Source organism: Capricornis sumatraensis, chromosome 9, assembly GCF_032405125.1.
Source record: "Capricornis sumatraensis isolate serow.1 chromosome 9, serow.2, whole genome shotgun sequence".
Classification (NCBI taxonomy): Eukaryota; Metazoa; Chordata; class Mammalia; order Artiodactyla; family Bovidae; genus Capricornis; species Capricornis sumatraensis.
The window spans coordinates 71,281,572-71,295,287 of NC_091077.1; the positions used below are offsets into that span (position 1 = coordinate 71,281,572).

A 13,716-nucleotide genomic window follows, 5' to 3' on the forward strand; every position below is an offset into this window, starting at 1 on the left:
AGTGGGGTCCCAAGAATCCCCAGCTTTAGGGCGAGCTGGCATCTTCCTTCATCCCTGTCGAGCAGGGACATCAGAGGGATTAGGCTGCTTTCAAGTTTCCGAAACCTCAAAATCTCAGAGGGAATGACCCATCCCCCCACTCCGCTGGCAAAGAAGCTGCTTCTCAGCAGCTAAGTAGTCAAAGCAGGGGAAGGGGAGGGGAAGGATACAGGGGTGAGAGAGAGAGGAAGACAGTTTACTGAGAGAAAGACAGGCCTTTTCTGGAATCTGCGGAGGCCCAGAGGCAGTGCTTCTTTTGGTACCTTCACTAAGAGATGAGCCTACTGATGTCCGGCTTAAGAAGCCTTAGAAGCAGTTGTTGTGGGAACTCATTTCTTACCTGGGCGTCCTGGACAGGACAAGGCAGAAAGGTGGGATGCAAATACACTCCCCGCTGGGAAGCCCTAGCGGACAGTGATGAGGGGCCAGGATGAGGGAGGGACGTGGCTCTCCTTCTGATGGTGGAGAAGTGTGGCTCCAAAGGCTCCTGCACACTAAGTTCAACTGAAGGAAAAAAGGATCCTCAGCTGTTGGTTTCAGTGCAACCTACCAAAATCTTAAATGCACACACCTCTGACCAAAACCATCCCATCTCTGGGCATCTATCCCACAGACATACTTCAGTGTGCAAAGATGCAAAGGAAAGGACAGTTGTTGTCACATTGTGTAAAGCAGTGTAAAAAAAAAGGATGACAGTGTAAATATCCGTTGACAGAGAAATCATTCTATAGATGTCGGTGTTTATAACATGGAGAATTCTGCACTCAGTATAAAGAGTAAGGTGCCTCCACAAAGACTGACAGGAAAGATGTTCCCTAACGAACCACAAAGAAAGCACCTTTGGTGTTAACCCACTTGTGCAGATCTAACTGATTCTGATTATTCATGGTGCACACTGATCCGGTGAACAAAGAACCATGCTCCTAGAGGGAAGATACAGGGTTAGGTTCCTGTGAGTCTGATCACAATCAACCAACACATAAGCTTCTTTTTGGACTTCCCTAGTGGTTCTGTGGTTAAGAATCAGTCCCTGGTCCAAGAAGATGCCACATGGCACTGAGCAGCTATGTCCACATGCCACAACTCCTGAGCCCATGTGCCTAGAGCCCAAGCTCCAAAAGAGAAACCATGGCAACAAGAAGCCCACCCACAGAAGCTAGAGAAAACCTGAGTGCAGCAACAAAGACCCAGTGGGGCCACAAAACCCGCTACGTAACCTTTTCTGTGTATTTTTGTTTAATATATCATTGATTTATGATCACTGAACTCACAACTAACAGCACTATACCTTCTGCCTGAACAAAGCTTACCTAACACACAAATGTTCTCCTAACACACAGCACAGCCTTCCTAAAAGCAAGAACAGAATACTGTAGTTCAACATGATGGTGGGGGCTCATGTCACACAGCAAAATCACCAACAAGCAGAAAAATCAGAAAACATGACACTAAACAGAGTGGAAAAGGCCAGCTGACACTTGCTATTAGTATGAGAGCCGAAATGAGAAAGCACAGAGCTGCCCCACAAAGTTCTAGAAGTACAGGTTTGGGAGTTACAAATAAATTCCAGTGAGCAGGTGAATTTGCAAGTATGGAATCTTGGCTCATGAAAGCTGACTGACTGTATGTTTGTATACACACAGAATATTCCTAGAAAATACATTCGATCGGTTTTGGGCAAAGATATAAGAAACTGTTCCCATGAGTTGTCTCTGGAGAGTGGGATGGGCAACAGATTTTTTATTTTATCTTTGAATCTCATTACAAGTGAGTGTACCACTGCTAATTTTAAAACTCTACCAGAGGGAGATGGGCCTGCTACAGTTCTGTTCAGTTCAGTTGCTCAGTCGTGTCCGACTCCGTGACCCCGTGAACCGCAGCACCCCAGGCCTCCCTGTCCATCACCAACTCCCGGAGTTCACTCAAACTCACATCCATTGAGTCAGTGATGCCATCCAGCCATCTCATCCTCTGTCGTCCCCTTCTCCTCTTGCCCTCAATCTTTCCCAATATCAGAGTCTTTTCAAACGACTCAGCTCTTCGTATCAGGTGGCCAAAATATTGGAGTTTCAGCTTCAGCATCAGTCCTTCCAATGAATATTTAGGACTGATTTCCTTTAGGATGAACTGGTTGGATCTCCTTGCTGTCCAAGGGACTCTCAAGAGTCTTCTCCAACACCACAGTTCCAAAGCATCAATTCTTATGCGCTCAGCTTTCTTTATAGTTCAACTCTCACATCCATATACAACTACTGGAAAAACCATAGCCTTGACTAGATGAACCTTTGTTGGCAAAGTAATGTCTCTGCTTTTTAATATGCTGTCTAGGTTGGTCATAACTTTTCTTCCAAGGAGCAAACGTCTTTTAATTTCATAGCTGCAATCACCATCTGCAGTGATTTTGGAGAGTGGGATGGGCAACAGATTATTTTATTCTTTGAATTTTATTACAAGTGAGTATACCACTGCTAATTTTAAAACTCTACCAGAGGGAGACAGAACTACTACAGCGCAGAATAGCAGGACTGACTCAGGCCCAGCTAAGGGAGCCTGCCCTGCAGGAGGACCCAAGGACAGAGAGGGGTCCTTTCCTTGCAGAGACCACGGGATCACCCTCCTGCTTGATGCCTCCCTCTCCTGGGGAGAAGGATGAGGGCTTAGATGAAGGCCAGCACTGGACTCAGGCTCAGCTACAAAAAAATGGAAGTCAGAATTTTATCCCAAGAAACACACGGACTCATCTCCCTGAGCTCCCACAGCTTTTCACAAATCAGAAGTCAGGGGCTCACCAACAATTCAGCATTCAGAAACCTTGTTTTCCCAAGGAGTGGTCAGGGGTCCGAAAGTCACAGTGAAAGAAAACAGAAGCTTGCAAAGAGAAAGTATAATGGAATTGGGATTAGCTGGAAAGAAAGAATGAAAAAAAAAGAATGATAAAAGGAGGAAGGGAGGAAATCTGGCAATTTTGTTTACTGGGCAGTTTATACAGCTGTTAACCTATGATTCATTCCCTCCCCCACTCTGAGAAATGAAAATAGGTTTATTTTCTCAATTATGAAAATACATAAGTACATCTAGATCTGGAATGATACACCCCAAACTTTGGGAATGGGACTATGGATTTGGGGAGAAACTAATTTTTTCACGCTAGGTGCTTCTGTTCCTTTTGGATTCTTTTTAACAATAAAAACATACAGTAAAAAAAAAAAAATATATATATATATATACAGTAAGTCTCCTACATATGAACCTTTAAGTTGCAAACATTCAAAGATGCAAATGTGTGTTCTGTCAATGTCAGGCATGAGTGAAACTGCAGCTTGCTCTCTGTCTCCTAGTCCTGACAGTCCTTCAGCTCTACCATCTCCCGCCTCCTCTCCCTCCTCCCGTCAGTAATTCTTGCCTGTTCAATCGATACCAGCCCCTGTATGCCGGCTATTGTACTGTACTAGTGTACTTTTCAAGGTACTGTACTGCAAGATTAAAAACGTTTTATTTTTTGCTTTTGTTTTCATGTGTTATCTGTATGAAAAGTATTACAAACTTATTACAGTAGAGTACTGCACAGCAGATTGTGTTAGTCAGGTACCTAGGCTAACTTTGTTGGACTTACGAACAAGTTGGACTTATGAATGCACACTCAAAACAGAACTCGTTCGTATGTCGGGGACTTACTGCATCTCATACTTTTTATATCATCATCGTTAAGATCTTATACTACATTTAAGGCCTTGCCATCCTAGCTAAATGCCACTGGTCATGCCTCTTGCCTTTCTGGGTTTCTTTCCCTCCCTCTCTCCTTTCTCTCCTTCCCCGGTCCATATCCTGGGGATAAGGACTCAGCACACATTCATCCCTGAATGGCAATAACAAGGCAAAGGCGAAACTCCAAGTTTCCTTCAAAAAGTTCAGCACAGAATAACCACATATGGGCAGCAATTCCACTCCAATGTTGATACCCAAAAGAACTGAAAATAAATGTTCTAACAAAATTGGTGCTCAAATGTTCACAGCAGCACTAATCCTAGCAGCCAAAACGTGAAAACCACCCCAATGTCCATCAACATGTGAATGGATAAACAAACTGTAGTCCATCCATACAAGGCTGTATGTATCCATACAGCCATAACAAGGAATGAGGCACTGAAGTACTGACAGATACCACAACATGGATGAACCTTAAAAGAAACCAGACATGAAAAGGTCACACATTATATGATTCCTTTCCATATGCAATATCCAGAATAGGCAACTCCATACAGACACAAAACAGACTGGTGGTTGCCAGGGGCTGGGGACGGGCAGGAATGGGAACTGACTGCTTAATGGGGTACATGGGCACCTTCCAGAGTGATGGACATGTTCTGGAACTAGAGAGAGCTGATGGCTGTACAACAGTGGCATGTGAACTGAATGTCATGGGACCGCACACTTTACTGTGGTTAAAATGGTAGATTCTATGCTGTGATTTGAATTCTACCTCAATTTTAAAAAACAAAGCAAAATTCCAAACTGTGTGACTCTGGGCCTCTCTGAACCTACAGAATGGGCGGATGACTACACGGGCTGGTTGCGAGGCTTCCAAGTGATGTGCGTATGAAGTGGCTGGCACAGGGCTGGGTGTGTAGAAAGAGACCAGTAAACAACGCAGCCACCCCATCAGGACGATGATTATATGGCACCATCAGAGCCAACTCACCTGCAAGTGGTGGGGTTTCTGTGTTGTCGAATTGCCCTTTTAATTAAACAACAACAACCAAAAGACAGCTGGGGAGGGGTGCTGTATAAGACGTGAGACTACAGAAGAGAGTGGCTCTATTCGATTTATGGCACACTTATATCTAGATTATATCCAGATTGGGGCTTCCCTAGTGGCTCAGAGGATAAAGCATCTGCCTGCAATGCAGGAGACGGGTTCAATCCCTGGGTTGGGAAGATCCCCTGGAGAAGGAAATGGCAACCGACTCCAGTATTCTTGCCTGGAGAATCCCATGGACAGAGAAGCCTGGTGGGCTACAGTCCACAGGGTCGCAAAGAGTCGGACACAACTGAGCGACTTTACTCACTTATATCTAGATTATACTTACAGAAAGAGTCTCTCCAGGCTATCCTAGTGGCTCAGTGGTAAAGAATCTGCCTGCCAATGCAGGAGACATGAGTTTGATCCCTGAGTCGGGAAGATCCCCTGAAGGAGGAAGTGGCACCCCACTCCAGTATTCTTGCCTGGGAAATCCCATGGACAAAAGAGACTGGTGGGCTACAGTCTTTGGGGTCACAAAAGAGTCGGACACGACTAAGCAACTGAACAACAACAGGAGTCTCTCTTCTGTTAAGGAAGGAAATGAAGTTAACTTGGTCATACAAGGACTTCCCTGGTGGTCCAGGGGTTAAGAATCTACTTAGCAATGCAGGGGATGAAAAGTAAATAAATAAAACTTGATCACAGAGAGGCAAACGGCGGCTCTGCCACTAGTCCAACATGCACCAGCCCACAAACTCTTGCTTTTCTTCCTCCTTCCACAATCTGGAGACAGGGGTCCTTGACCGGCTCCTGTTTTATGGGAGCAGAGAAAGTGCATGTGGGTGAGGGGGTTCCACCTATGCAAGACCCTCACCTGGAAGCAGCTGCAAAAACCCAAGAACCGTCATCCTTCTTATCTGGGAATTAATTACTTGCTAGGAAATTAGCAGAACTCAGAACCTCCTGAGCAAGGTGACCTCCCTTGTGGCTGACAGTTGGCCTGGGGAGAAGCGGAGGAGGAATGAATAGGATTTCAGGCTGTCATGGAAACTTTTCTTGCCTGGGGCCCCTGAGCATATGGCAGGTGTCCTGAAAAATCCATTCCTGCCACTCGAGGCTGGCTGCCGCCCTCAGACGTGTGGGTGTGTCGGGGGCTCTGCCTCTCTGTCTGAAAGGCCCCCTCCCTCTGCCATGGCAGCCACTGAACAAAGAAGTCCCCAGCGCACACCTCCCGCCCCAGCTCCCCAGACAGACGCCGGAGCCTCGGGGGACCCATGGAAATCCAAGTCCCCCGCCCCAGGGGCCTCGATGCAGACCACAGATCACAGACAGCAGCAAGCCAGAGGCCACGGCGCAGACTCCCCGAGGCCCCCCGAAATGCGACACCCGTCCTGCCTTCCACTGACAGGGACGTCTCACCAGCCCCCAGCTCCTCCCAAGACCAAAGAGAGCTGTGTGCTGATTTGGGACTTTGAAGTAGCAAGCAGGCCAGTCTCCCAGCAAGCCGGTCTGCCTTATATCACAGGGGAAAGCCAGCTGGTCCAAGGTAGAGAAATCACAAATCCGGAAGGCTGTAAACCCAAAGCTGGCACAGGGATTATAGATAACTGCAGGTGGCAGGGTGGAAACCAAGGCAGAATGCTAAAAACTCTAATGCCATGTCTTTGGAACTGGGTGATGGTGATGAAGGGTTCGCAGCAGTGTGCCAGGGACAGACAAAGCCACTGGAGAAAATGGGCATGGTCTTCTTGAAGCATCAGTGGGAGTCAAAGAATGGGGAAGGGCCCCCTGTAACAAAATAGGACAATAATGTAATACAGCGACGAAGGCAAAATCTGATTAGATGGCAAGGAAATGTGACTGCAGCTGGTCACTTTGGGGTATCTGCTCTTCTGCATTAAGGGCAACTTGGAGAAGTGCGGACGCCCCACTCTAAGCGAACCCTTGGCTCCACTCATTTCCTTTAGTCCACAAATACTATATTCTGAGGCCTTCCTATGTGCTCCTTTCCCCTCTGAAACTCACTGCTTAGTGGGAGTGTGCTGCTCAGTCATTCAGTCCTGTCTGACTCTTGGACTGTAGCCTGCAGGTTGGACTGTGACCCCATGGACTGTAGTCTGCAGGTTCCTCTGTCCATGGGATTCTCCAGGCAAGAATGCTGGAGTAGGTAGCCATTCCCTTCTCCAGGGGCTCTTCCCGACCCAGGAATTGAACCAGCATCTCCGGAATCTCCTGCGTCTCCTGCACTGCAGGCGAATTCTTTACAGCTGAGCCATCAGGGAAGCCTGCTTAGTGGGGGAGGTGGGTTTTAATTAAAAATCCACGACGCCGTGGAACTGTACCTCAGAGACACCTTACGCCTTACATATGCACCACTCACTCTGCAGGCAGTGGTGGAGTCTTTCTTGGGGATGCAAGCGCAGGGCCCAAGTGCCGTCTAACCAAGACCGGATGGGCGGGGGAAGAGAATGGAGGCTCTGGGCAGAGGGAACAGCAAATGCAAAGCTCTGTGACAGGGGAACAGGGGGACTGGCTGGAATCCAGGGATGGAAGAGGAGAAAAGCATGAAGTCAGACAGGCAGGACCCTGACGGCTGGTCCTTTTAAGATTGTTGGCAAACCAGGGGGCAATTTTAAAGTGGCAGCATGGTATGGCAGACTGTGTTTGGACCAGACTAGGAGCATATTCATTTCCTACCCAGGCAGACAGACAGATGGTCAAAACCATGCTGTGTTTTAGTGAGGCCTCATTCAAAGAGGCCTGTGCCCAGGCCTGACAAGTATATGAAGGTCCTGCTTGGGCCCCACACAAGCAGTCACATTTCTAAACACGTCTAAGGACAGTGGTTGCTAGAGTTCCCCAGCCACCCACCTAGCACATTCAGAGGCCCTGTGTCAGAAAGGAGGTAACATGGGGTTAAGACACAGATTCTGGCATTGTGCATTTCTGGGCTCAAATCCTATCTGCTATAGACCCAAGCAAATTTCTTAACCTCTCTGTGCCTTGGTGAAATGCAGGTATTCAAACATCTGTCTTCTAGAGTCATTATGTAGATTCTTTTAAGATCAAGTTGCTAAAATCCTTATGCCTTATAGCCTGGTACATTTTAGATGCTAAAGAACATGCTGATTATTATTACTATAGCTTGCATTCAGCTAGGGCTTCCCTGGTAGCTCAGACGGTAAAGAGTCTCCCTGCAGTGCGGGAGATCCAGGTTTGATCCCTACATCGGGAAGATCTCCTGGAGAAGGAAATGGCAACCCACTCCAGTATTCTGGCCTGGGAAATCCCATGGATGGAGGAGCCTGGCAGGCTCCATTCCATGGGGTCACAAACAGTCGGACACGACTGAGCAACTTCACTTCTTCGCATTCAGCTAAGGATGAACACAGAAGATGCACAAAGACCATGGAAATGTAGAACAATTTGGGAGCATGTGGGCTCATGGAGGAAGCAGGGTCCACGTACTTGCGAGCAGGAGGCAGGAGACCGCCACGGCGTAGAGCTGCTTGGAGGTGGTGATGTCATAGCGATCCAGGAAGTGATCCAGCAGGTAGACAGCCAGGTGCCGGGCAGCGGGGCAGAGCTGGCAGTGGCTGCTCAGCCGGGTCAAGATGTCAACTAAGAACCGGCGGCTCTTCAGGAGCGGGGAGTGGGCTCGGAAGGTAGGCAGCTTCAGCTCCTGGAACACGTAGGGCAGAAGAGGGGGTCAGGGCTGCCTCCTGGGAGCCTCAAGCAGCATCAATTTCCTCCATTCCCTCTTTGCTTTCCTTCAGGCCCCAGATGGCCTTCGCTCTATTCTAGAAACTCTTGGACCATCCCCCTCCCGCCCTTGCTGAGCACGTGAAGTGTCAAGAATGTCAAGACAGAGGCAAGGGAAGCAGCCTGATCATTCCCAGCAAAAGGTCGACTGCCTGAGATGCACAAGGCCATAAAACACATAAGAGGACTTAAGTTGGAGTCCCAAGTCCAAATTCAGGTTTTTCCACTCAACCAGGTTGTATGACCTTGGTCAGCCCACCTTCACCTTGGCTTCCTTTCCAACAGCTGAGGATTAAATGAAAAATGGATATAAAGCACCAAGAACCCAGCAACCTCTCAGGGTCCTCGGCTTAATTTCCTCTGTGGGTAGGATTGTGAGAAACACTGTTTTGAAAAAAATTCAGTGTAAGAAAGGTTGTTAATTCTGAGCATAAGGACTTCCCTGGTGGTCCAGTGGTTTAGACTCCATGCTCCCAATGCAGGGGGGCCGGGTTCAATCCCTGGTCAGGGAACTAGATCCCACACGCCACAACTAAGAGTTCATATGCCACAACTAAGGATCGTGTATGCCACAACTACAACATCCTGCAGGACACAGTGAAGATCAGAGACCCTGAGTGCCACGGCTCAGACCTGGCCCAGCCTAATGGAAACTAGAGTACAGAGAGCTCCAAATAGCCTTCGCCCAGACTCATTAGTTGTTACTTACCTTTTCTTTCTCTATATACACACTTTTTCTAAAAGTAAGTTCCAGCCATCATATGTCCCCTTGAAGAACCTAAGCCACCCCATTTTGTTAAAGACTCCATTTTAGAGTTCTGAGGAAAGAGTCTTTGGAAATCCCCTGACCTCACCCCACCACCTGCGAGCCAATTAGATCCCAGATCAGGATCTCCTGACTTTATGTTCAGGACTTATGACCTGCCCGGGAAAATCGAATTAAGCCCGGGAAATGGGAACCAATTAGAACCCATGGCCAGTCCGGGAAATGAAAACCAATCAGAACCCAACACCTAACCCTTCCACAGAAGGTAACCAATTAGACATCTCCCAACCTGGAAACTCCCATTTTTCGAATTTTTTGCGCGAGAATACCCTATATAAGCAATGTAACCCAGAGTTCGGGGCTCCTCCCTATAGACGCTGTGTCGGTAATGGTGGGAGCCCCAGCTGGAGCTTGGTAATAAAAACTCTCTTGCTTTTGCATTGGATATCGGCTCCCTGGTGGTCATTGGGAGATTTCGCGACTTGGGCATAACACCCTGAGGAGGTGACTCTTCCTTCATAATTTATATACTACTGTGTCATCTGAATTTATCAGTCAAACACAAGTAAACGCAACAAGAAAACTATGTCACCCAAGATTTTGATGAATGAAAAAATTTTCTTATACCTCTACCATACATTTAACCAAGCAGATCAGACATAGTTTACTTAGGAAATGTCTTGGCAACATTTTGTCAAAAAGGGAAACAAAAAAAGAAGCAAAAATCCAGGAAAAACGTAAAGAAGAAGCTGCAGAAAAGGAACTGTGAGAGCTCACTAAGGGCAGGTCAACTGGGGGATGAGATTAAAACAAACTGGTGACCCTCCCCTGCCTAACACCCTCTCTTAACCCTGGGGCTGTGAATAGCAACAGCTTTGGGACAAGGTGATATCTGTTCATTCACTCATTTAAGAGATATCAATTCATTCATTTCACTCAGTAAGTTATCAAGTACCTTTTATATACCAGGCATTATTCTAGGCAGAGGGGGTATAATCAGGAATGAGACAGACACAGACATGAACGTAAGATTAAAACTGTGAAACTCTTAAAAAAAAAAAACAACAGGAACAAACCTTTATGATTAGGTTAGGCAGTGGTTTCTTTGATATGACATCCAAAACAGAAGGAATAAAAAAAAGAAGAAAAAATTGCATAAGTTAGACTTCAAATTTTAAAACTTTCAAAAGACACCATCAAGGAAATGTAAAGATAACCCACGGGATGGGAGAAAATATTTGGAAATCACAGATCAGTAAGAGACTCTAATTCAGAACATAAAAAGAATTCTTACAAATCTTCAACAAAAAGACCAACAACCCAATTTAAAAATGGGCAAATGACTGAACAGATATTTCTTCAAAGAAGGTATAGAAATCGCCAATAAGCACATGAAAAGATGCTCAACATTATTTTAGGAAAATGAAAATCAAAACCACAATCAGATACCACTTCACACCTATTAGAATGGCTATTATAAAAACAGAAACAGAAAATAAACACATGCTGGTGAGAATGTGAACAAATTGGAACAAACTGGAACCCTCAGACACTGCTGGTGTTAAACAAAAATGGTGCAGCCACTGTGGAAAATGATTTGGCAGCTCCTCAAAATGTAAGAGTTACCGCATGACCTAGGAATTCCAATCCTTGGTGTACACTCAGGAGAAATGGAAACACATGACCACACAAACACTTGAACTGGAAAGTTCATAGCACCATTATTTATAATAGCCCCAAAATGAAAACAACCCAGATGTCCACCAACTGATGAATGGAAATATATGGTATACCCATCCCATAGAATATTATTATTCCACAAAAAGGAATGAAATACTGGTATGTGTTAGAACTTGGATGAACCTTGAGAACATTATGTTAAGTGAAAAAGATCCAGTCATAAAAGGCCACATATCATAGGACTCTCTTTGTATGAAATGGGCAGCACAGGAAAATCTGTTAGGGAACTGTTGACCAAAACTGTCTGCCTGGGTCAGGCATGGTAATAACCACTTGCATGAGCTGTCTCACAACAGGAGGTCAGAGATCCCCATAAGGAACACGGTGCTGCCACTGAAAACTAACCAGGAAAATCTGGGAGGGGCCAAAAGGAGAGAGGAGTCACCAACCCATAATATGTCCTGCCAACCTCCCAGAAATCCTCCCTTGGCAGAGAGAATCTGGCGCCATCAGGAAGGACCCTAGTCAGACCAAAAGTGGGCACAAGCAAGATGACTGGCCACAGACAACCTGATAAGCTAATCCCATTACCATAAAAACTGAGACTGTGCGCCACGAGGCAGAGGAACCCTCTGCCCAGGAGGAGGGAACCCCCTCCTGGGTTCCCTCATCCCACTGTTCTCTGCCTGGGCGCCCCTTCCAATAGTCTTTTGCTTTGTAAGGACATGCGTCTTCTCGGACGATTTGCTTCCAAGTGTTAGACAAGAGCCCACTCTTGGGCCCCCCTTCTGGTAACAAATCCATACAAACAGAAGTTAGATCAGCGAATGCTGGAAGCTGGGGGCAGGTGGGAAGGTTAACGGCAGGAGGAACCTGCTAATGGATACGAGGGTTCTTTTAGGAATGATTAAAATGTTCTTAGTGTCGATGGTTGCACATCTCTGTGAATACACTAAAAAGCAACTGAATGTGACTTCAAAAGGGCGAATTTTACGGTATGTGAATGATATCTCAATGAAGCTGTTATAAAAAAAAAAATAACAGACACATCACCCACTCTAATGGAGTTTATGGCCCTGTTGGAAAGAGATGACCATCAAAGAGTAAGGCAACTGCAGAATTCCAAACCGGGATCAGTACTGCAGAGAAAAGCTGTACAGACGCTGAAAAAGCTGCTTGTCTTCCCTGAGGGAGGGGAGATCTGCCCTCTGAAAGCGAAGCCTGGTAGAGATTTCATGCTAGGATCTCTTCTCTGACTTATTCCCCCAGAACCTGAAGCCACAACACCACTCTCTCAGTAGCCCTAAAGCTGTGATCATGGAAGGTGCCCAACGTCTGATCAACTATTTCCTGTCCCTAACATTACACATGGAGAAACCGAGTGTGACGAAGTCCTATAGCCCCAGGGCTTAACTAACAAGAAATATTCGATCTGAGACTAGAAGGATTTTAATGTATCCTTTTCCTCAACCTTTTATTTTTTTTTTTTAAATCATGGAGAAAATCTTTTCTAATAAACAATTTTTAATTGAAGTATAGTTGATTCACAATATTTTGTTAATTTCAGGTTACATTAAAGTAATTCAGTTAACATATATATTTTTTCAGATTCTTTTCCAATATAGGTTATTACAAGATATTGAATACAGTTCCCTGTGCTATACAGTAAATCTTTATTCTTTATCTATTTTATATGCATCTGTTAATCCCATATTCCTAATTTATCCACCCCTCCTTTCCCCTTTGGTAACAAAGTTTATTTTTTATGTGTGAGTCTGTTTCTGTTTTATAAATAAATTCATTTGCATTATTTTTAGATTCCACATATAAGTGATAACACATATTTGTCTTTCTCTCTCTGACTTACTTCATTTAGTAAGTCACATGATAATGATACTCTCTAGGTCTGTCTATCCATGATGCGGCAAATGGCATTATTTCATTCTTTTTTATGGCTGAATAACAATCTGCTGTAGATATGTACCACATCTTTATCCATTCATCTGCTAATGCACATTTAGGTTGCTCCCAAGTCTTGGCTATTGTGCTGCTATGAACATCGGTGTGCTTGTATCTTTTAGAGACAGAACTTTCATCTTCTCTGAATATATGCCCAGGAATGGGGTTGCTGGATGTTATCACAGATTTTTTTTAGTTTTTTTAGGGAACGTCCATACTGTTTTCCACAGTGGTTGCACCAATTTACATTCCATTCCCTGGTGGTTCAGTGGTAAAGAATTTACCTGCAATGCAGGAGATGTGGGTTCAATCCTTGGGTCGGGAAGATACCCCCGGAGAAGGAAATGTCAACCTACTCCAGTGTTCATGACTGGGAACTCCCAGGGACAGAGGAGCCTCGTGGGCTACAGTTCATAGAGCTGCAAAGACTTAGCAACCAAACAACAAAACAGAGTCGAAGGGTTCCCTTCTCTCCACATCCTCTCCAGAATTTATTATGTGTAGACTTTGATAATCATGGACAAAATCTTCACTTCTTTAAGGAAAGGATTTGACTTCTTTGGGTATTTTTCATCTTCATTGTTTGATGGATTCATGCTACCACCATGGGACTTCAAGCTCCTTGAGGGTGCAAGTCTGGGTCTGCCACTGCCCTGGTGTGACAAGAACATGGTCAGATGCCTGGAATTAAATGGTGAAGGAGTGAAGGAAGGGAGGGAGAGAGGAAGGGAGGGACTGCAGTGGTGAGTACTGACTGCCCAGGGCCTGC

At 45.6% G+C, this 13,716-nt stretch overlaps 1 protein-coding gene across 1 annotated transcript in view; it reads right to left on the reverse strand.

The window, feature by feature from the left end:
• The window catches only part of CCNJL (cyclin J like), a 62,230-nt gene that overhangs the window by 24,036 nt on the left and 24,478 nt on the right, over nt 1-13,716 (reverse strand). The window contains exon 3 of the mRNA XM_068981285.1: nt 8,249-8,462. Within this exon, the coding sequence (XP_068837386.1) occupies nt 8,249-8,462 (214 nt within the window). The remainder of the gene's footprint in view (nt 1-8,248; nt 8,463-13,716) is intronic.